We start from the raw sequence: 23,190 nt of genomic DNA, 5'->3' as shown, positions 1-23,190 counted from the left end.
CTTGCAGAACATTATAATAATAATTTTACAAAAGTGTGCCATTCACAAAATAGGGAAGACACATCAAATAAAAAAAATGACATCCAACCATTTCTTCTGTTTCCTCAGCATGGTGCCTTAGGCTCTTCCTCATCGCCCTGTTCTTGGTCTCCTTTGTCACCTATTACTGCTCCCACGCCATCCTTCAGAGGTGAATATATCAGTCATTTTCTGTCTGTCTGTCTGTCTGTCTGTCTGTCTGTCTGTCTGTCTGTCTGTCTGTCTGTCTGTCTGTCTAACATAGAAATTGTCTGCTAGACATCTACACATATTTGGAAAACGCAGTCAGTCTGCTGAGTCACCAGATATTGACACAGCCCACTACCATGAAGCTTGCATTCCAATTACCCCAGAGGTCAGAGTAGCTAAAATGGTGGTAAATTTGGGCACCTAAAACATGTCCATATTGGCACGTTCTAAGTGCTATTGGCACAGTGTGCTTATAGGAAGTCAGCAGAGGTGCACATGCCAGCTTTCATGAACCCCTGTGTTCCATGTGCCTGTCTTTCAGCTATGGAGGCACCAGTAAGTCTCCGAATAGCAGCAAGTCGCTGTGCGGTGGCTGGCTAACTCAGAAAAAGTGGGAGAGCCTCAACTTTAAGTGAGTAATGGCATGTCTGCGTGTTTTAAGACCTGAAGGGAGGGGATGGATTGTCAAGGGGATGATGCTATGCCAACATTTTTACTGGAATCCGAGGTGCCAGCCTAGCTCCTTGGAAATTCAGGGCTGCACTCGCCCAGTCATATTAAGCAAAAGTCAGCATATTTCTGCGAGAAAGCACACACTTTTATAATGAAAGGAAAGAATTCTTTAATTCAATCTCCATTAAAGTGCTGCTCTGGAACAGCCTTTCGATTTCAAATTGTCGAGTGAGAGAGAGGGTTAACATTCAGTTCATTTTTTTTAAAGATGCTCAAGTTCATTAGTACTAGGAGGCCTTCACAATAATCAGGCCACCTGGCCTTACAAAGATGTAGCCTGATCAATTGCAGAGAGCTAGCTGGAGCAGGAGGCTAAGGGCTAATTTATACCACTACACACAACTGTTTTGTGACAGTTTTTTCCTCTTATTATAAATTAGTCAGACTCACTGTCAAACAAGAGTAGGTCATAAACAGCTGGAGTGTGAAACAGTAGGGTAGCTGGCATGCTAAATGCCCAACTACCAAACACACAAGAAATACATTTTATTATAGTGCTACATCCCATAACACTCCACAGGGTCTGTCTGTGAATGATTATTGTTAGATTTTTACCCTGCTCTCTAGCAGTGAAAAGCATCCATTTTAATTAGGGGAATTGTTGTTGAATGACAAATACATATACTGTATTGGGAAATAATACCAACTGAACACAGGTTTACACACACACACACACACACACACACACCTGATCATTAGACACTAAAGCGTTTAACAATTAGGATGGTACTGCATGCACTTCAGTGGAGGTTTTTGCTCAGAACAAATACAGGATTTGGCAGCACACATTGTATTGTCCATTGTTCTGTGTTTGATGCAGTGGTGCAACAGCCTGGTGTCCGCCGTGTCCATTTTCTCATTCAAATGAACGTATATGTTTTTTTCTCTGACCGCCACATACTTTAATATGACACACACAGATACATTCTTTGTACAGGACTGTGCAGTCATTCCCTCTTCTTCCATGTCCCATGCAGCATTAGCAGACAGACAAAGCTTTTCCTCAAGCTGGAGGATTTCTTCTGGCGAGAGCATCTGTCAAAGCTGGCATTACCCTACGGCATTAAGGGCAGTGGTACGTCCACTCAACTTTATCCTTTATCCTATTGTCTTTATGCTTGGCTTACAGTGGTGGCCATCATACCACAGACCACTAAACCTTCAGGCATGAAGGTTCATCAATAATACAGACTTTTGTTGTTGAATCATGTGTGGTAAACTCATGGTATGTGCGTAAAACTGTAATTCACTACCGTTATCAGAAACGCAATGTTATTTTTTGTTTATGCGTTTGTTGTTTTAAGATAAAGCAGACCTATAGAGAGAGAGAGAGAGAGAGAGAGAGAGAGAGAGAACAAGAGAGTTACGTCACTAGCATAGCCTCCCAGTGTAATAATGGAATGTGGAAGTTCTCATTCTCTTTCACATTCACATCTCTTTGAGAAAGTTCCAATGTTTGGAACTACAGCCCATTGCAGCCAGCTTTGCGGCGAGATCAAAGCGACACGTGTCGCAACTCTCTTTCTCTCTCTCTCTATGGCCGAAAGGAATGTGGTGTCGTACACCACAAAATCACCCTTCTGCCTTGACTCCGCATGAGTCAAGGGGTGTGTGTGTAGAGAGAGGTTTCACTTCTACATTGGGGACACACACATTCGACAACAACATTGTGTTCTCGGCCTCTGCACGGGAAACAGGAACCATCAACATTAGCCTGACCATGCATCCACCTGAGGAAACAATCCTTGCGCTGTTGTCATTCCTTGTGTGTGTGTGTGTGTGTGTGTGTGTGTGTGTGTGTGTGTGTGTGTGCCGTGTGCCGTGTGCCGTGTGTGCGTGCGCGTGTGTGCGTCCAGAGCTAATCATACAAATAGCTGGACAGGACATTTTTTTGTTTGGTTTTATTGAAGCTTTATAAGTCAATGCTTAGTACATTATATCAATGCAATTACTCATTGTTGGAGCATCTGATAGGTGTAAAAGTTTCCAAAACAATCGCAGCTTTCTAAAACGGATTTTTTTTCTTGCTTCCCCCCCCCCCCAGAACTGCTGCTACTGAAGGTCCTAGCTATTATTGCCAATTCCAAAATGCCTGCCAACATCGAAAAGTAAGTATGTGTACACTATAGCCAAATTGGTACATGACCAAAACCGTCTTATTGCCGAAACTGCACTCTAGCGCTGCTGATCCCCAGACTGCCGGGGCTGGCAGACGTGCTGCTAGCCAGTCTGTTGCTCCTTGCCAATTTAGGCCACTTTGATGCCGAATGACAGCAGGGTTTCTATCAAACTTCACTTGTATTCCCGGTGTGTCAACTGTACAGTAGCTACGTATGTACCCTGCTTACCATGCAGCTTATAGCTACATGTAAATAAGATGTTAGGACGTTAGAATGGGTGGACTAATTACACTCTGAGCTAGGTGTGACTACATAATTGTTGTGCATCAAGCTACTCTATTTTTTTTGTGTGGCTGTCTATGTTGTACTTTAACCATTAACAAAGGCAGGGAAAGTGTTTCTGTTGATGGACTGGAAATATAAGTGAGCTTTGAAGGAAATCCTGCTGTCGTCAGTTCCCTCTGACGTAGTAGTAGTAGTAGTATTAGTAGTAGTTTATTAATGCCAGCAGGGAAATTGCTTTATCACAAATCATTAACAGTCATTAAACAGGTACCAATATATGAATACATACCCTGAGGGTCCCTGGAACCCACAGTGTCATAGCACTGGGAGTAAATAACGGATTTAATCTTTAGTGGACTGGACATCTGAATAAGCTTTTGTGTTATATGATTTATAGAGGGTGATAAGATCAAAGAAGTTTTGACGTTTTGTCAAGACTCACTTGTCCAGAGTATCAAGTGAATGAAGTCGTTCACGCTAGAGTACTCTTGGACTACGCTACAGATAATGTGTGACTATACGCCTTGTAAAAGCCACAAACAGGAAGCTGTCATCCGCTATTAAACTGGAAGGGTAATTGACCAAGCAAGCTACTGTAGATGAGGCTTCAACAAATGACGTAGATTTTACATTAGGGAGTAGGCAATTTCAGCGCTTCTGATATATAGAGATATGCTTTTAAGAGGAAGCAGTCGAAAATTGTGTGAGCCGGTCTGTCTCAAGAGGGCACCCAATAGACCTGGCAGAAGATGCTCTTATCCAGAACTACTTAAACATGTGAATCAGACTAAATTACATGAACCCTATCAACAAAGGACAGGATAAAACCTTGCATCTGTCTAAACATGCTTCTAAATGACATTAACAGCATGTGTGGTCAAGCAAAAACTAATCTAAATAACCAAATGTGAACAATTCATTAACCAGCATAGATCTGCACACACCATCTATCAAAACTGTGACAAGACAGGATACATTAAGGAAAGGGCAGGGAGTCTGAAAAGGTACGTTTTCAGACTGCAGTGGAAAATGGGGAGTCTGGAGTTCTGACTGCAAAGGGGGGGGGGGGGTTATTCCACAGCTTTGGAGCCAGGAGGAAGAAACGTGTAGGACATGTGGAGCGTTGGCCAGGGTGTTTTAGGGAAGGTAACGTGTAGGACATGTAGAGCGTCGGTCAGGGTGTTTTAGGGAAGGTTCAAATAGAAACGTGTAGGACATGTGGAGAGTTGGCCAGGGTGTTTTAGGGAAGGTAACGTGTAGGACATGTAGAGCGTTGGTCAGGGTGTTTTAGGGAAGGTTCAAGTAGGACATGTGGAGCGTTGGCCAGAGTGTTTTAGGGAAGGTTCAGGACATGTGGAGCGTTGGCCAGGGTGTTTTAGGGAAGGTTCAAGTAGGACATGTGGAGCGTTGGCCAGGGTGTTTTAGGGAAGGTTCAGGACATGTGGAGCGTTGGCCAGGGTGTTTTAGGGAAGGTTCAAGTAGGACATGTGGAGCGTTGGCCAGAGTGTTTTAGGGAAGGTTCAGGACATGTGGAGCGTTGGCCAGGGTGTTTTAGGGAAGGTTCAGGACATGTGGAGCGTTGGCCAGGGTGTTTTAGGGAAGGTTCAGGACATGTGGAGCGTTGGCCAGGGTGTTTTAGGGAAGGTTCAAGTAGGACATGTGGAGCGTTGGCCAGGGTGTTTTAGGGAAGGTTCAGGACATGTGGAGCGTTGGCCAGGGTGTTTTAGGGAAGGTTCAAACAGGCTTCCTGTGTTAGCAGATATGAATGAGAGGGAAGGGGTGTGGGCTCGTTCTCCCAGCCTTTGTGCTTTGTCTGGTTTACTTTCCAGATAATAAAAGCATACAGTAGCCGAGGATGTGTTTTGCGCAAGGGTCAATTTTATTGACACCTATAATCTTTGTGTCCTTGAATGCATCTCCTTTGTGTGGATATAAATACATGGTTAAAGTGTGTGTGTGTGTGTGTGTGTGTGTGTGTGTGTGTGTGTGTGTGTGTGTGTGTGTGTGTGTGTGTGTGTGTGTGTGTGTGTGTGTGTGTGTGTGTGTGTGTGTGTGCGTGTGTGTGTGTGTGTGTGTGTGCGTGCGTGCGTGTGTGCGTGCGTGTGTGTGTGTGTGCGTGTGTGCGTGTGTGTGTGCGTGCGTGCGTGCGTGCGTGCGTTTTTTCTTCACAGCCTTGAATGCAGAACCTGTGTAGTCATAGGCAACGGCTTTGCCATTAAAAACAGCTCCTTGGGGAGTGTAATCAACAAGTACGACATGGTCATCCGGTAAGATGGAGAACTAGTTTAATTTTAACACTCAATTCCTTTCATTGTGTTTGTCATTTTAACCTCTCTTTAGAATTTGTACAATGTGCTGTAATCCACTCCTCAGAACATGTCCTTTGAACAGCTGCCACAATGACTCATCACCTTGGCTTAATCCCTTGGATTTGAGCTTTGTGATGATATAAGATAGAAAACTGTACAATCTTCTAACTGGGGCAAACCTGGGGGGTATGCATTATGAGCATTAAGGGCTTAATGCTATGAAAATGCTATTTATTTTTATTTCTTGTTTTAATTGGATGCATTTGTAAATAATGGCAAAGTCAGAGAATAGATCAGTGTCTCTGATCATGAATCAAAATGCTACTACTTTTGATGCTGTAATTTATTTGTGGTGTGGAAGCTCTGAAAAATCAACTTTGTTGATGTCAAAATCGTGTCACTTTTTTTTTATAAAGTATATTTATTGGTTTTTAAAGACACAGACATTACACAACAAGAACATAACAACAAACAAAAGAAAAGAAAAGAAAAACAGCTCAGGCACAACACTATTGTAAATAAAAAGATTGAATGTACAAAGACATGACAAGGACAATGAACTATAATGACAAGTGACTTTCAAATTTTCATAGACTCCCAATCAGGGAATACATCCATACAGTACATTAATACATATATTAAAAAGGCAGACAACAGTTATCATAGGCACCAAATCATTACAAGAGCAGACCCATGCATGCTCCACTCAAAGGCGGCAACCACCACCCCTCCAGGCGGCAGGGCCACCGCCCCAAGAAGCGGCCCCGACGCACCGCATCGAGACCCCTGCCCGGGCGACCACCCCCCATACCCAAAGGGCAGACAAGCCCCCGCCCCAAAGCAGAGCACCCACTAGGGAAGAATGCTGGCATATAAGATATCTAAGGTTGGTACGGAAAACCTCCAAGTATCGTGGCAGACAGTGTGGTTCCAATATGATTCAAATAAGGGTCCCAATCTTTTTTGAAAGTGTCCAATTTAGAATGCAACATGCATGTAATGTATTCACAAGGAATACAGCCCATTATAATGTTATGCCATGATTTCTTTGATGGAGCAACATCCTTGATCCAAAACAAAAGAATATTTTTCCTAGCAGCAAACGTTAATAAGTTGAACAACCTCTTATGTTTGACATCAATGACATGAACATCCGGGAGACCAAGTAAAATACACCAAAAATAACAGAGAGTTCTGACACAATGTCATACCAATAGTTCTGAAGCTTCACACAGGACCAAAGACAGTGAACGTAATTACCAATCTCTGTCTTGCACTTAAAGCAAAATGGGGACGCACTGACATCCATTTTGTTCTTGAGAGCAGGAGTTATATGTATACGATGTAATATTCTGAACTGGATGGATTTAGTTCGGTTACAAACTGAAATCTGTTTCGCATAGGCCCACATATCTGCCCAGCCCTCATCATGAATAGAGACGTTCAGATCTTTTTCCCAGGACTGCTTAGTAATCTGAGAGGATATAGATGAGTAGGAATTCAATACGTCACAGAAAATTGAAATTTGTTTCTTAGATAATTGCAAAGAGAGGGCTCGTTCTACCTGTGAAGCGGAACTATTGGCTAAAAGTGAAGTGTCCTCAGTAATAATGTCTAATTTGTAAATAACTGAAGAAGTCAGATTTTGGCAACCCATGACGCTGCTGCAATTGTGTGAAAGACCTCAAGGTATGGCCATCAAAAAGGTCTCCAAGTTTGGTAATGCCCTTCTCATGCCAGGTCCTAAAGCCTGCATCTGTGTGTCCCGGCCTAAAGTCAGGGTTGCCCACCACTGGAGTAAGGGGAGATGTCAATTTAGCATGGCCTTCAATATTACACACAGACCTCCAGGCTTTGACTGAACATAGAGTGATGGGGTTAGAACAAAATTTCCTAATAGACTTAAGGTCCTTTATGAATAATAGATTCCAAAGAGGGCATTTGGACTGTTAAGATTGAATATCAAGCCAAATCGAGGAAGGATCCGATTTAAGCCAATTCGTAAGCACCCTGAGGTGCGCGGCCAGTTGGTAATGCCTTATATTGGGCAGGTCTAAACCACCATCTGCGCTATCCATTTGAAGTTTGGCCAATTTCAGCCGAGGCTTCCTCCCACTCCAAATGAAAGTACTTAACCAGCCTAAAGTATTCTGGGGAGAATATTCATTTTGATAAGAGCTATCCTACCTAGCCAAGAGAGGGGTAAAATGGTGTCACTTTAGCGCCCGAGTAATATTCTGTCTGAATGTAATCATGACAAAACAATAGTTAAAATAAATATTTTGGGGTGACTTAAACAGACAAATAAAACACTAGAATGATCATTACTGCCCAAATATTTCCCTCTGAATGGTTAAACTTATACCTGCCTAAAATACAATCAGCTACCATTGTAGGTCTACCTGTGAAGATTAACAATCTGCTTTTTTGACTCAATATTTGATATTATAGTTTATTGTAGTAATTCTTATTAATCAACTATAATTTTGGATTTGTGAGCCTGCAAACTAATATGATGTGTTAGTTATAGGGGCATTTTTCTTTTTACATCTAAGGCTGTTTACAGAATGTTGTATATGTGATACTGATTTTAATGCTAGCTGCAATACAACTACTGCCAGGATACTGTCAGCTATAGATGTATTCCAACAACATACTGTATGTGTTGTTGGAAGACATTTCTGAGGAAGTATGAATAAAAAAAGATCATCTGCCCAACAGGTGTGTTAAGAGTGCCTTGTCATGCAAAGGCCTTCAACTACATTCAATGTAAGCAATGGAAAGCATTATTAGGCTGCATCATGACAACCTGACCCTGATGCAAAGCCTTCGTCCCAGTTACCGTTAGGCCAAGTTAGACTTTTATTTTTAAATATAAATGAGCAGCGGGGGATTTAGTTTTTTCCCTGGGACAAAAGCATTGCAAATCAGATTTATAGCCTTTGAATGAACACATGCATTTGGAGCTTTTCTAAGCCTCTTTTCAAACAGCCTGTAGTTTGGCCTGGTCACAATGCGTGCGTGCGTGCGTGCGTGCGTGCGTGCGTGCGTGTGCGTGTGCGTGTCTGTGTGAGAATTTAGAAAACACTTCTTTTCATTGTACTGCATTGCTTTTAAAATCAGATTAAATTACAGAAGAAAACCTAACTACAATTGAAAATGTGTGCTCCGTTGAACATCCCTGCCAGGCCAGGTTGCCAACTCAGGGCTGTGTCAGTCATGGGGTGTGGCCGTCAGGATACAAGGAAGCTTGCATCATCATCATCATACTATAATTCTAACAATGTCTGTGTGTGTGTGTGTGTGTGTGTGTGTGTCTGTCAGAAACACTGCCGTAACTCCTTACTGCCTGCACCAATCACTCCCACTTTTCACACAGGCATTGACCATATGCATGCGGAGGGCGTAACGAAGCCCTTTTTTCGATTTGACACATTAATGATTATTAATGACTTGATTAGTCAATTACAAACGCACCCGGGCGCAGTACCCCCCATGGCCACAAGGGGGGGGGGGGGGGGGGGCAAATATCTCACAACGGGTAAGGACTAGTGCTTTAAATGCTACAAATTCTGTCGTACAAACGGTTTTCCCTAGCGGATTTGTATGAAAATCAACTGATATCAACCAGTAGGTTACTTATCAAGACGATGCAATGGAGCCAGTAGGCTCTACTGTAGCCACGTAGGCTAAGTCAGTTTCATGATGTTTTCGCTACACCAGCAGCAATTTCACTTCCATATTCCATGTTCCAGAGCCAGTAGGCTCCAGTAGAGCATATTATATACATTATACTGGCTCCATTGCATCGTCTTGATAATTAACCTACTGGTTGTTATCGGTTGTTAACATTCAAAGCGAGTGGTTGTCCCCGCAGCTTCCTCGTGTCCTGATGGCTGCACCCAACGACTGACACAGGGTTGGCAACCCGGCCTGCATGGCGGGCCTGGAAATTGCCATAACAAACCTTTGCCCAACATGTCACAGCAAATAGGTGTGAAAAGTCTCTCCTACCCATATGTCAGGTTGAACGATGCCCCGGTGAGGGGCTATGAGGAAGATGTGGGCAACAAGACCACCATGAGGATGTTCTACCCTGAGTCGGCGTCCTACAACCCTTCCCTCCACAATCACCCCAGTACGCTCATGGTCCTGGTGCCTTTCAAACAGCAAGACCTACGCTGGCTCAAAGAGATCCTCTACGATGAGAAGAGGGTACTACATATGTGTGAGAGTGCATGCACACTCTACTTCTCATGCATTATCCGTAGTCAACATAATATGCATACTCTTTTGAGCTTCTTTTCATTTATACATTTATACATTTATTTATTTAATTCTCAATCTCTCGCATGCACGTGCACGCATGCACGCACTCACGCACGCACACACGCACGCACGCATGCACGCACTCACGCACGCACACACGCAGCCACCATTGCTCTCTGGTACTTGTTAGCCATCCATAACAGGGACAAATTCTTAAAGGGTTTAACTTCACTGACGTCAAAGCTCTTCAGCTCTTAAATGTAGTTTCCACATCCAAAGTCACCCACTCTGCAGCTCGGGGCCCCTCTGGCCTTTTTGTGCTGATAGTTGCAGGGTCATTACCCTCTAATTTGCACATACATAACACTGACTTTCAGTTCTCCAAGAGAACTGGGAGTAAACAAGAGGCTCAATAGCATCTAAATTTGCCCTGATGAATTCCTTAATTGCTCTGACCAAAACGTCTCTCACACACATTTTCACCCGCTTTCTCACCTCTTTTTTCCCCTGTCTCCTATCTCTGTGTGTGTGTGTGTGTGTGTGTGTGTGTGTGTGTGTGTGTGTGTGTGTGTGTGTGTGCGTGTGTGTGTGTGTGTGTGTGTGTGTGTGTGTGTGTGTGTGTGCGTGTGTGTGTGTGTGTGTGTGCTTGCGTGCGTGCGCACCAGGTGAGGAAAGGTTTCTGGAGGCCCCCTCCCCAGATCTGGCTCGGTGAAACCAAAAACATCAGAGTACTGGACCCTCACTTCATACACCAGACTGCAGAAAGGCTGCTCCAGATCCCTCTAGTTCCTAAGAATAAACAGGTGATCAAACACTTCCCACTTCCCACAAACAGTCTGTCCTGCACATAAACACAGCAAACAGGTGAGAGATCCATTCCCATTCACTAAACCAATGTTTCTCAAAACAATTCACGTCAAGGACCCTCAGATTAAAATGTATTTGGCCACGGACCCCCATCTGAAATGTTTATTATTATTATTATACCGCGGTGGCTCAGGATGGTAAACGCAAGGTTGCCAGTTCGAACCCTGGCTCCCCCAGAGTTAGTGTCAAAGTGTCCTTGAGCAAGACACTGCATTTCTCCTGATGTACTGGTTGGTGCCTTGCATGAATGGGTGAATGTAATGCACAATCTATGTAAAGCGCCTTGGATAAAGGCACTATATAAATGCACCATTTACCTATTATTATTATTATTATTATTACTCCACATATTCAGAAATGTTTCTAGGAAAAAATACAGAAAGAAAAAGAAGGAAAAACAAAAGGCTGTTTTCAAATATCTTAGTATAAAATAGGGTTAAAGCTGATATAAGCAATAATATGTCCCAAAAAATGACTGATTTTTTTAGTCTCTGTGACAAATCTAGGGGCCGCAATCTAAAGACTACATTCTTTTGGGATCATTCTACCCATTAATGGCTGTCTGAATACAAAAAAAATTAAAATTAAATAAATGGTCATTATAATTTTGACATATTATTGCTTATAGCAGCTTTAAGGTGGTTACATTTATATTGATGCTATTATTAACTCATTTTGCTGGGGTCCCTGGGCTCTACCACTGAGAACCACTGCACTATAGATTGCATGTAGTCTAATTCAATTACATTACATGTGGAATCACAACAAGTCAAGTTGTCTCAAGACACTATTCCCCCCACTGACTTATTCTGATGTTCTGATCACTGGGGTTAGCCTACTGGAGGCAGCCACCGTGAGAATTCTTTCTCTTCTCTTCCCCCTTCTATCCTTTATTCCTTCTTTCTTTGTTTTATTCTGTTTTAAAATCCCTTTATTTGTTTGATTGTTGATGCGTTTTATCTCCATTTACTTCCCTTCTTTCCCTCCTATTTGAACATTTGATTGTTGCATCCTTCCTTCCCTGAGGACCATTTTCCGGTATAATTCTTCAAATGCCAAAGTGAGCTCTGTGGAACCAATTACTGCGAAACCAGACAACGATTAGCTTCCTCTTGATATCAGAGCAGCCCCATTACAAGACATGTTCTACACAGAAAATCCCTTGGAAATAATTGGCTCTTGAAAAGGAAGCCAACATATTGTATATAATTCAGCCAGCTGCAGTTTTGAAAGATGGCAGGCGCTGGCCTTTTCACTGCAAACTTGATTATCACTGCTATCACTGACAGAGGTGGGAAAAGTAATTGCATTTTGTACTTGAGTAAAAGTATCAATACTGCAGTGTAGAAATACTCGGAATTCAAAGTTTACTTAGTAAAAGTACAAAGATATTGACATCGAAATCTACTCAACACATTATGCCAAACTCAAGATATCTCGTGGATAGCTATTTGATCCATATATGCTAATCACGAGATTACGAGATTTGATTAAAGAACATTAATCCAGCTTTAAAAATTATATATATATATATATATATATATATATATATATATATATATATATATATATATATATGTATACAAAAAAGGGGACTAAAAAAGGGGACTAAGAAAAACCCAGTGGGAGGTGCAAGTCTAGTTAGCAGGCAATTGCCATCCAAGGCGTAAGAAGAAATGTCCCACTTTTCACATTGGCCTATTATAGCAACACCAGGAGGCCACAACCTGACCTGCCCTGGTGGAGACCTGTGCCACTTTTTCTAGTTAATGTAGTGAGATTTGTATTTATTTTATTATTTCTGATAAAGCAACAAGAAGAAAGGCCCATATAGGGGTGCCGATGGCCTAGTTAAGGTCCAACCATACTGCAGCCTGACAGCGTGTCACAGGTTTGATTCCCGAGCCTGATGACCTTTGCTGCGTGTCACTCCCTGTCACTCTCCACTACCACTAGTCGAAAAGTCAAAAAGCTAATATTAAAAAAAAATGAAGGAAAAGCCCATGTAAAAACAAAGACAGTAAAGGATCAAAATAATGTTTTCTGATGAGAATATAATGAAGTGAACGGATTGCGTAATGAAGAAATCATGATGCAGGACTTTTCGGTAATGTGCCACTGACATGTTTTTGTTCGGACCCTTTTGGCTAAGGTGCTGGGGTTTTGAAATAGACTCCGATTTGATTTAAGCTATCACTCATGTAGAATGATGTTTTTATTGGCTCAAGGCATATTGCATCTGCCAAGCGGACTTGTTCGAACGCGTTTAGTGGCTGGCCGGTGGGTTGGGGGGGGGGTGGGGTGGGGGTGGACTTTGTTATGGTCCAAAGCCAGCTTTTGTTTTGGTTCCGTTCATTCTTTACTCTTTACTCAAGTCCGTTTTATGTCAGGGACCGTGGGGGTGGGGTGGGGGGGTGTTACCCTTCCTGGATAGTAACACAAACACAACTGGCTGCTGCGTGAGACGAGTGAGCAGCGGGAAGGCCGGGAGTCCTACAGGCGAGCAGCAGGCCGACCCAATAGGAGGCTAGTAGGAGCACAAGGCCATCTGCATGGATTCAAAAGGCCAGGGGGAGGGCTGTGTGAAGGGACAGAGTGGAAGACAAGGACTATGCTGATCAAAACCCTTTGCACAAAATGGAGGACACACATGCAGGCCTCCAAATATTTGTCCTTCTCACTGCAAGACGTTCTGTTTTGGTACACCTTCTTCAATTTCAATTTCATGACAAAGAAAAGAAGAGAAAATAATTAGTTGATCACACTTTTATTTGTAAGAATAACAAATATCCTGATCATATACTATAGTTAAATAATCAGTTTTTATTTTTAGCTGGAATAGCACTCAGCAAAGTCCAGTAAGATCATTTTTGGCACACAGCCATGTTTACATTTGGGCCCTTGGTCCATACCAAAATATACAGCAACCCACAGCCCACCACTCTTTGCCCTCTTATATTCTTCTTTACATGCCTCGTTTGTTTTCGTGCTTTCCTATTTCTTATTCTTGCATATTTGTCTCACCGCTCTTTTCAACCTGCGTTTATTTGAGTGCGTGCGTGAGTATGTTCTATGTACTTTTGTATCTCATTTCAATCTGCTGCTGTATCTGTTTTCTTTCCACGTAACGTATTTCTCTGTTTCATTCTTTCTCATACTCAGCCTCTCCTCCGGGCGTCTCTCTCTCTATATCCCACCCCCTTGTCGCTGACCCTCTCACTCAAACACACGTGGACATAAATGCCAGCACGCCCCTCCTGTCCCCAAACAAACGATTCCCTTGAGCTTGTGGGCCTGCATGGTTCTTGGTGGTGACAGTATGCATGCACCCTGTCTCTTGCCCCTCTCGTCAAGGATACACGGGCCAATGTCCAAACTATGCGGTGGGCCACTGCATGCAGAGCTGGGAGATTGTGGTTGGCATGCAAGGGAACAACATGAGGCTAATACACATCGAATGTCAGCCATATCCCATCATTGTACACACTTGTGAGTCGCTTCAGAAAAAGCTGTTGAGTGTATAAGCAACCAATTTATGCTTCATCTTTCTTTTCCTGACATTCAGGCTGTTCAGAACACTTGCAACTGTTTTTCAGGGTAATCAAACCATCAGTTGAAGATTTGTTGGTAGCAATAATATGAGTATGGGGGGTATGGATGACACACCGAGTAGTAAGTCTACAAGTATATCATTTGTCTCACAAGAACTTCATTAAATTCTTCTCAGCAATGGCCTAGAGATAAAGACAGATACACATGCAAAGGAGGCTTCCTATCTGCGAACACGTCCAATTATGTTCATTGGAATTCCTGGCCAAGCCGGAAATGTACCCCTGCACCACCCAGATGTCCTCAGTTGATACATCTTTGCTGCAATTTATGAAAGCAATCATAACAGAGGAGGGAGTTGCGTGTGGGTGAGACTAAGCAATGTACTGAAAAAGATGAGTCCTGGAGTATGCAGGCAATTTAGCAATGTCGGTGCAAAGTTACAAAACACTTGACTTAGACAATGAAGGTGTCCAATGATGTGTTATAGAACATTACTAGTCCTTACCCGTTCTGAATATATGCAAACAGCAAATCATGTTCAGTGTGTGATGTAATAGATCACATTACTGATAGGGGGGGGAATTGTTTACAGATGGTCTTGGGAAGTTGGGTTGGGCACTAAAGTATAGGCTAATTAAATGCTGTAGTACAATCATAAGTACACCATTGATGTGTGATGTAAATATGGTGGTGATATTCTGCCTATAAATGGAAGTTATTGAATATTTTCAAGGTCGGTGTTGCACTTTGTAGACGGTCCCTAACCGCTCACCGTCTGCTGCCCGTGGAGATATAAGCTATTAAACGGTGAACGCGGAGGTTGGCTTTTTGGGCTTCAAAGCAAGTTGTAGTTTGTTCTTTATATAATCAGGATAAGAATTAGATGTTTTGTGTGATTTAGGAACGTGTCGTTGTCATTGCATCTGTCTGTATGTATTTTGTCATTGTGTTGTTCCGACGGCACGGGATCTGTCTTCTCCAAACGTCTCCATTTGGCCACCCCGAGACCCCGACATTCCGTTGTGATCGTGCTGTTCAGTGTGTCACGCAGCCACGCTGGGTGCGCTCAGGGCTGTAAGCTGTCGTTGTCAGTGTCCAGGCTTTGAGCGTGCATGTAGCCCATGTGTAATGCACGGCGAAGGAGGTGGTTGAGGAGGGGGCGGACAGTGTAAATGGTGCATTTATATATAGCGGCGGAGCGGCTGCAGTCCTGGCTGTGTGTCGCTGATCATAAGCCCAGAAACAGTGTCCTCGGAGCGGCTGCAGTCCTGGCTGTGTGTCACTGATCATAAGCCCAGAAACAGTGTCCTCGGAGCGGCTGCAGTCCTGGCTGTGTGTCGCTGGTCATTCACATCCAACACGGACACAGAACAGATGCTCCGACGGGGCTGGGTTTCGCTTCCTACGTCACACTACAAACGGTGACCTATCGAATTATGCGTCCCACACCCCCTCCACAGGCACACAATTCTTCAAGTTACAATTCTCCATGATCGTGTGGTGATGTAAAAACAATATCTGTACAGTAAATATGACAGTTGCGTCGGTAAAAAAGTAGCCTAGCTGGATTGTGGGAGCGTGCAGATTTATTTTGGCATGGAGAGATGTGTGCTAATAGTGTGGCTCGGTCGGAGATAGAGCACGGACAAATAAACTGGTTTTTATTCACTAATAAATTCATTATTAATCTTATTGGAAAAATGGCTTCGTTAAGACCTCCATATTATTATGGTCAATGCCTGTGTGAAAAGTGGGAGCTTCAGTGTGTCACGCAGCCACGCTGGGTGCGCGCAGGGCTGTAAGCTGTCGTTGTCAGTGTCCAGGCTTTGAGCGTGCATGTAGCCCATGTGTAATGCACGGCGAAGGAGGTGGTTGAGGAGGGGGCGGACAGTGTAAATGGTGCATTTATATATAGCGGCGGAGCGGCTGCAGTCCTGGCTGTGTGTCGCTGATCATAAGCCCAGAAACAGTGTCCTCGGAGCGGCTGCAGTCCTGGCTGTGTGTCACTGATCATAAGCCCAGAAACAGTGTCCTCGGAGCGGCTGCAGTCCTGGCTGTGTGTCGCTGGTCATTCACATCCAACACGGACACAGAACAGATGCTCCGACGGGGCTGGGTTTCGCTTCCTACGTCACACTACAAACGGTGACCTATCGAATTATGCGTCCCACACCCCCTCCACAGGCACACAATTCTTCAAGTTACAATTCTCCATGATCGTGTGGTGATGTAAAAACAATATCTGTACAGTAAATACGACAGTTGCGTCGGTAAAAAAGTAGCCTAGCTGGATTGTGGGAGCGTGCAGATTTATTTTGGCATGGAGAGATGTGTGCTAATAGTGTGGCTCGGTCGGAGATAGAGCACGGACAAATAAACTGGTTTTTATTCACTAATAAATTCATTATTAATCTTATTGGAAAAATGGCTTCGTTAAGACCTCCATATTATTATGGTCAATGCCTGTGTGAAAAGTGGGAGCGATTGGTGCAGGCAATGAGGAGATAAGTGTTTGTTTCTGACAGACAGACAGACAGACAGACAGACATTCAGACATTCGCTCTATTATTATTAGGATAGTAGTCATTGTCAAACACAATACTGGCTGATTTCACTGATTAGATTAACCGTGCAGTGCTTGAAGGTGTGCAAATGAGGGAAATATGCCCTCTGTGGCACATGTTTGGGCACAGCTGACCAGACAGTGAGTTACATCATTTTCGTTTTGATTGTATCGCTGTATTGTTGTATTGTTCTTTCTGCTTTGGCAATGTAAACGTATGTTTTCTCATGCCAATAAAGCCCTTTGAATTGAATTGAATTGAAATTGAGTTAGCCCTGTGGTGGAAATCACACTGGGGGCATGTACTGATCCAGTCTGATATGGAACAGAAATTCCATTGGAAATTGCGATCCAGCACAGGAGACTTCTTTTTTTATTGCATTGGAAACATGAATGAGATATAATTGGGGGACCTGTCTGCACTTTGAGCCAGACCCGAGGAGAGCTTTGTGGAATCTTTTGTTCGGGAACAGGGGTTTGTGTGTGTGTGTGTGTGTGTGTGTGTGTGTGTGTGTGTGTGTGTGTGTGTGTGTGTGTGTGTGTGTGTGTGTGTGTGTGTGTGTGTGTGTGTGTGTGTGTGTGTGTGTGTGTGTGTGTGTGTGTGTGTGTGAGAGAGAGAAGACAACTGTGAGGCTATTGGGAGGGACAGTGTGGCATTTGGGAAAGGGCTGGAAAGCAAGACCCTGTTCCCTCTCCAGTTCATGTGGAAACGATTCTCCTTTCCCCGGCCTCTGTGAACAGGGATAATCACTGACAGAGTCCCGTAGTGAATCAGCAAACAACATTGGGAAATCGCTCTGCATAATATGAGCCTGAGGCACTACACTGGGGAAAAAAGAAAGAAAAAACTAAACTACTGTAACCAATAATTAATCTTATTTTCAGTCTTAAAAAGCTAAGAGAAAAGTGGCAAATTCTGTCCATGGGGGAGATCAGGTCCCTAGCTATTTCCGTGCAGTTTTCAAGAATGTCCTTGGATTGCAATTGACTGGCATTGTTTTGAAATAAAGCAGATTACTCCACTCTGTTCGAGAGTGAAACAGTATGTGTTTGTACCCGAGTGTGGGTGAGGAAGAGAAGTTTTTATGTTTTGCAGCTTAGTTTTACTCAAGATTAATAAGATTGTGAATGAAATCTTTAAACTGCATAGAGACAAACCTTTCAAAATGGATCGTCTTTGCTACAGCATACAGTAGGTGGAGGGTGATTTACATTAAGTAACAAACATACTTTTGGCAGGTACAGTACTATAGCTAACCAAAATTTTTTGTTTTGTTTACAAAACATTATGCGGTCGATAAAGTCACGAAAGCTGCCAGGGAATATAACAACTAGCCACCTCACAAAATACTGGTCAGTGTGTTGGCAGGATTTTGACATCTCATTACACTAACAACCCCCAACCATCGAAGGTCTGCTGAGTGTTTTGACAAGACGATGAATACAATTAACCTGCGTGTCTTAAAGATGGAGGTTGTCATTGAAGCCCATAATACATGTATGCTGTTGGAAATTAGGCTGGCCACTGGCCAGTTTTTAATTTCTGGTCCAGCCTGCTGGTCACAGTTGCTGCTTTATTTCTCTATCTCTTTTTCATATTTATTTTGGTCTAAAGCGGCTTAACTTATTTTAACTGGCAGAACAAGATGGTTTATCTCAAGGGGTTACTCCTAATAACGACATTTCAGACAATTAGGTGAAAATGTTCACCTAAAGCTTAAAATTGGGCATAAGTGGTTAATGAATAAATCGCTATTTTAACCAATCTCTATAGTATGTTAATACCTCAAAACTGTACATCTGTAATGGTTGGAGGCTCACTATTCTTTCATTCAGATAACTACTACTACAGTACCTGTTGCTCATAATATTTCCCCTGTAGCTTGGCCAGATGATATTGGCTCTGGGGCACTATCTTTTATTTAAGAAATTGTACATAGCTCAGTGTAAAACATTTATGCCAGCTAATGTTGGGTCAGTTTCCCATAGATTCACATAAATCAGCGTTCAGGTTTTTAAATCATTTCTCCAGGTGGAAAATACTATGGCTACAAGACCTGTTAGTGTAGATCTTGGCGCCCGCTGGCCTAGTGGTCCAGGCGCATGCCACATAGGCTTTGGCCGGTCAGTTTATTCCCGACAGCAGAGATATGTTAGTACTCTTATGAAGGCTTGTTTTCTTGTGTTCCAGATACCGGCGCATCCAACCACAGGTATCCTCGCTGTGTTTGTTGCCCTCAACTACTGTGACGTCGTCCACATCGCTGGGTTTGGATACCCTGTTGCCAACAACCAAAAGCATCCCATCCACTATTATGGATATGACACCATGAAGTCTATGAAGGTACTAATTAATAATCCCCTGTATACTTCAAACTTCAAATTACTTTATTTTCCTTTTGGAACTTTGGAAAACAACATACAAACAGATTGTGTCTGTCTGTCTGTATGTTGTTTTTACAAACCACTGCACAAATGAAGACAGATACAAAGGTCAAAATACAGCTGCTAAAAAAAAAAGATGACTACATAATAAAGCTATAATAAAGCATTACACTTCACTTTAAAACTAGCTATCCATCTAGGCATCTACACAGTAACATCATCCGAGTTAACTGATTCTGAGTGTGTGTGTACAAATGGAACCAAATGGCCATGCATTCAAAATATATTTTATCTTGTCCGGACAAGATAATATCTTGTACGGACAAAATAATATCTTGTACGGACAAGATATTATCGTGTACGGACGAGATATTGTCTTGTACGGACAAGATAAAATATATTTTGAATGCATGGCCATTCAGGGCTCCGTACAATGTGTTTGTTTCCCAGGGATCTTTTTTTTTTTTTGCACACAGGCAGTTCAGCCCTGTTGCACTTTAATGTTGTTATGCACACACGTACACATGATCCCATGGCATCTGTCCAATGCTGCCACAGTATTCCGCTATTAGCCACTGAGAAGCACCACAAGGCGTTTAAATCCCTAAGCAAGGGGTTCAAATGCCTTGCTCAACTGGAACGCAACTGAAAATTGCTAATGGAAGGGAAATGTTGCCATTCAATTTCTTCACCTACTGTATAATGTCACTGTGCCAGAAAGCCTAGGGATTCAAATAGGTTTCCTCCTAAGCACAGGCCTGTCTCTAATGTTTATACCATTGCCTACCATACCTGAGTGTTGGTCGACGACATATCCGATTCCAATGTCATACATGACTTATTTAGGCCTCACTCACACCTAAGACACAAGCAAGACACACTGGTGTCCTGTGTCTTCTGTGTGTTATGGCGTCACATGGTTTCATGATGCAACCTTGTTGCATGGCTGTTTCATGGCTGTCTTCTGCCCTCCCCCCCATGCAACAAGGTTGTGCCTTCAAACCATGTGATTCCCATTGGAAATGCATTGAGGCGGCCATGACACAGAACACACAAGTGTGTCTTGTCTTAGGTGTGAGTGAGTTAATGTGACAGGTGGCTTGCTGTTGTGCAATACGATAACACTGAGCTTGCACATTAAACATCATGTTGTGGGAAATAAATGTGGTTCATAGAGCCATGTGTTGTGCATGTGGTGTGGTGCGTGCATGCATAATGTTTGTGTCTTGTCTTACAGTTGTGTTCAATTCCAAATGCTTAACCAGAGAGTGTATAAAATTACAACAAATATTTCAATGTATGCCAATGTCTCTTTGCATGGCTTACATAAACATAATGTTTCTTGGGCTTTCTCCGTATATAAAGGGCATGTGTATGTGTGTGCGACATGTGTTGCGTGTGTTTGTTTGCGGTTGTGTAGGTGGGTGTGTACTCTTGTGTTGGAACTGAGTCAAAGCTGCTAAAGTTTAACTTGCAGGACAAATGAGAATAGAAATTGCTGTTAAGAGTGGGTATTCTATTTTTAGTGAGAAGTTGCATGGTTTGTCGTGACTTGATGACAAAAAGGAAAGGCCCTCTTCCCAGCTGGATAAATATTTACCTTGCATTCTTGTTTAGATTAGCGTGTCATCCTCATGGCTGGTGCTAAAGATGATCTGACAATAATTTACAGGCGACAGTGAACGTACAACCACTAAAACAATCTTTTAGTTTTACTTGAAGTGAGCGACTTGGTTTGCCATGTTGCATTATTGAAAATAATGTGTACTGAAGAGTGTAAATTGTTAACTGTCCAATCTGGCTACTTGTTCATCATACTAACAGTAAACAGATCGATCAGTCAATAGAAAAGAAAACGACAACAAACAAACAAACATTGAGGGTTGGGCAAATTACTACAAAACAGGATCATGATGCTGGTAGACTGTGTTCAAATTCAATAGAAGAACAACAAGCAGATATGCCATTGCTGTGAATACTTATTGTCATTGATTTTGTTTCTGAATTACACTGTCTTTTCTAAAATGTTTCTGATTCAGGATTCCTACCATGACCTCAATCAAGAAGCGGATGCCTTAAAAAGACTGGAGGATTTGGGGGCCATCTTGTACCTCCATCCCCATACATGACACCCACACGTGGAACAGGTATATACTCTAGATTTTATCCAGATTGATTTTATCCATATTTAACACAGGCAATAAGTATACCAACTCAACTGCTTATGCTCATGAGTAGCCTACAATACAGACAGTGGTATTATTCACAGGTGTGCTGTCAATAAGCACTTCATACCTATTGAGTAACCATATTGAGCACGGTCTATCTTTGGCCCCTTAATTATCTCCCTCTACTCCAAATCTTGTTGTTTTGTTTGTGTGTTTGAAACCCACATACTCGACCACGTTCTTAAGAGCATTTGTGAGGACCAATTATATGACATTATATAGTTTGACTCAGGCCAGGTGTGATTGTTGTGCTTATACAGCAAATGTTTTGGCTCCAGTGGCTTATCGATTGTTCTGTTAAAGCTGCTATAAGCCAGCAACGCTCCCAAAGAAAATGAGTCTCTGTGGCACATCTAGGGGCCACGATCGGCATGCAAAGATGTTCCTAGAAGCTTTGTCATTGGTCGAAAAAAGGAAGTAGACGGGCAAAGCTTCTAGGAAAATCTATGAATGCAAATTGCGACCCCTAGATGTGTCACAGAGACTCATTTTTTGGGAGCGTTTTTACCCATTGCTGGCTGTCTGAATTAAAAAATAAAAATAAAAATAAAGGTCATTAAAATGTTGACATATGATTGCTTATAGCAGCTTTAATGCTTTAATTGATCAGACAACGTTAAATATGTGATTTGGTTTTCTTTCTCCTATTATATCAGGGAAAGGCACAGAAAGGCCAGTGGAGTGACAGAGCGAGAGACAACAGGAGAGATGTGAATCATATGAAACCCACTGACACCTTGACAGAAGTAAATGTACTTGTTTTCAAAATTTCCGACCGACACCCATGGGTTCTTGAATGTGTTTTGTTTTTGCACACAGTGTAATGTGGACAAATCAAATTTTGCTCACTATGATTGTGGTGACAGTTTGTTGATATCTTAATTCTCTTAAGTTTTCAAGCCTACTGCTTGATGTGCAATATTATTATTATTATTATTATTATTTTAGCTTAATGTTTAAGCTATACAGTCAATTAAGGCTATATGAATAGAGAGTCAGTGTGCAAAACATAGTAAGTAAGTACTGTTAAGGAACAGTAGGCAGTGCAATTGAGAGCAAGAACATCCTGCACAGTACAGTCCACAGGATGTTTAATGCATGTTGATTAGAGGAGGTAACAGCGGGTATCAGTCGATGGATACAGGGGTGGAGGAGGGCGGTGCTGGATAAATCTGTATCTTACTAAATGCGTTTTTTTGGGAATGCAATGGTTTTTTTTTGTTTATTTGGTTGGTGGTGGTATGTTGGTTGGTATGTTTATACAATATAACAAAGAATTGGGGTTGAGACAGACGTTTTAGATCTGTACCAAGTGGTACTGTACATGGCTGAGGGTCACAATTCAACGTCTCCTCTGAGCAAGCCGGCAGGCTCTGTTAGGGTTCTTATCCCATTCTGACCTGAGATCAGATTCATACGAGGTTTCCGCCGGACACACACTGGTCTGATGAACCCATTCTGACCTGAGATCAGATTCTAAAAATGTCAGTCGCTCTTCGATTTTTCAAAAATAGCAGACCTACAAGCTCGTATCGCGCCACTCGGTGGCGCGATATGAGCTTGTAGATCTGCTATTTTTAAATAGCTAAAGCATAACATGATGCTGACACCAAAATGGGTGCCCGGTCAGAATGGGTTATTAGGGTTCTACCCCCGGGCATGGACGAATTATGGCTGGTGCGTGCCAAGTGTGCACGTGCACAGGGCCTCTGAGCAGATTGGACTTTCCGCTCCAGAGATAATGGCCAAATCGTCTTGAAAAGGGCCACTTTGGCCTTTCGATGTTGTGCACAGGGCCTATTTTCTTTTTAATCCGTCCACGCCCCCGGGATTTGAATCCGCTGTGGGCCAACAATAATGACAGTTACAGA

At 42.6% G+C, this 23,190-nt stretch overlaps 1 protein-coding gene across 2 annotated transcripts in view; it reads left to right on the top strand.

The window, feature by feature from the left end:
• st3gal4 (ST3 beta-galactoside alpha-2,3-sialyltransferase 4) overlaps positions 1-22,705 on the top strand; it is a 40,017-nt gene extending 17,312 nt beyond the window's left edge. Inside the window, exons 3-12 of one of the 2 annotated variants that reach the window (XM_083773344.1) lie at positions 109-190; positions 551-640; positions 1,719-1,816; positions 2,786-2,849; positions 5,318-5,413; positions 9,481-9,670; positions 10,390-10,527; positions 18,898-19,050; positions 21,131-21,238; positions 21,976-22,705. In XM_083773344.1, the coding sequence (XP_083629470.1) occupies positions 109-190; positions 551-640; positions 1,719-1,816; positions 2,786-2,849; positions 5,318-5,413; positions 9,481-9,670; positions 10,390-10,527; positions 18,898-19,050; positions 21,131-21,220 (1,001 nt within the window). In that variant the 3' untranslated portion in view covers positions 21,221-21,238; positions 21,976-22,705. The remainder of the gene's footprint in view (positions 1-108; positions 191-550; positions 641-1,718; positions 1,817-2,785; positions 2,850-5,317; positions 5,414-9,480; positions 9,671-10,389; positions 10,528-18,897; positions 19,051-21,130; positions 21,239-21,975) is intronic. The other variant, XM_083773345.1, reaches the window with a different exon arrangement.
• Positions 22,706-23,190: the final 485 nt, after the last annotated feature.

The sequence above is a fragment of the Protomyctophum parallelum genome (assembly GCF_964188405.1).
Source record: "Protomyctophum parallelum genome assembly, chromosome: 9".
In the NCBI taxonomy this organism is placed as follows: Eukaryota; Metazoa; Chordata; class Actinopteri; order Myctophiformes; family Myctophidae; genus Protomyctophum; species Protomyctophum parallelum.
Note: the sequence above shows the minus strand (reverse complement) of the source record. Positions and strands in the feature narration are given on the sequence as shown.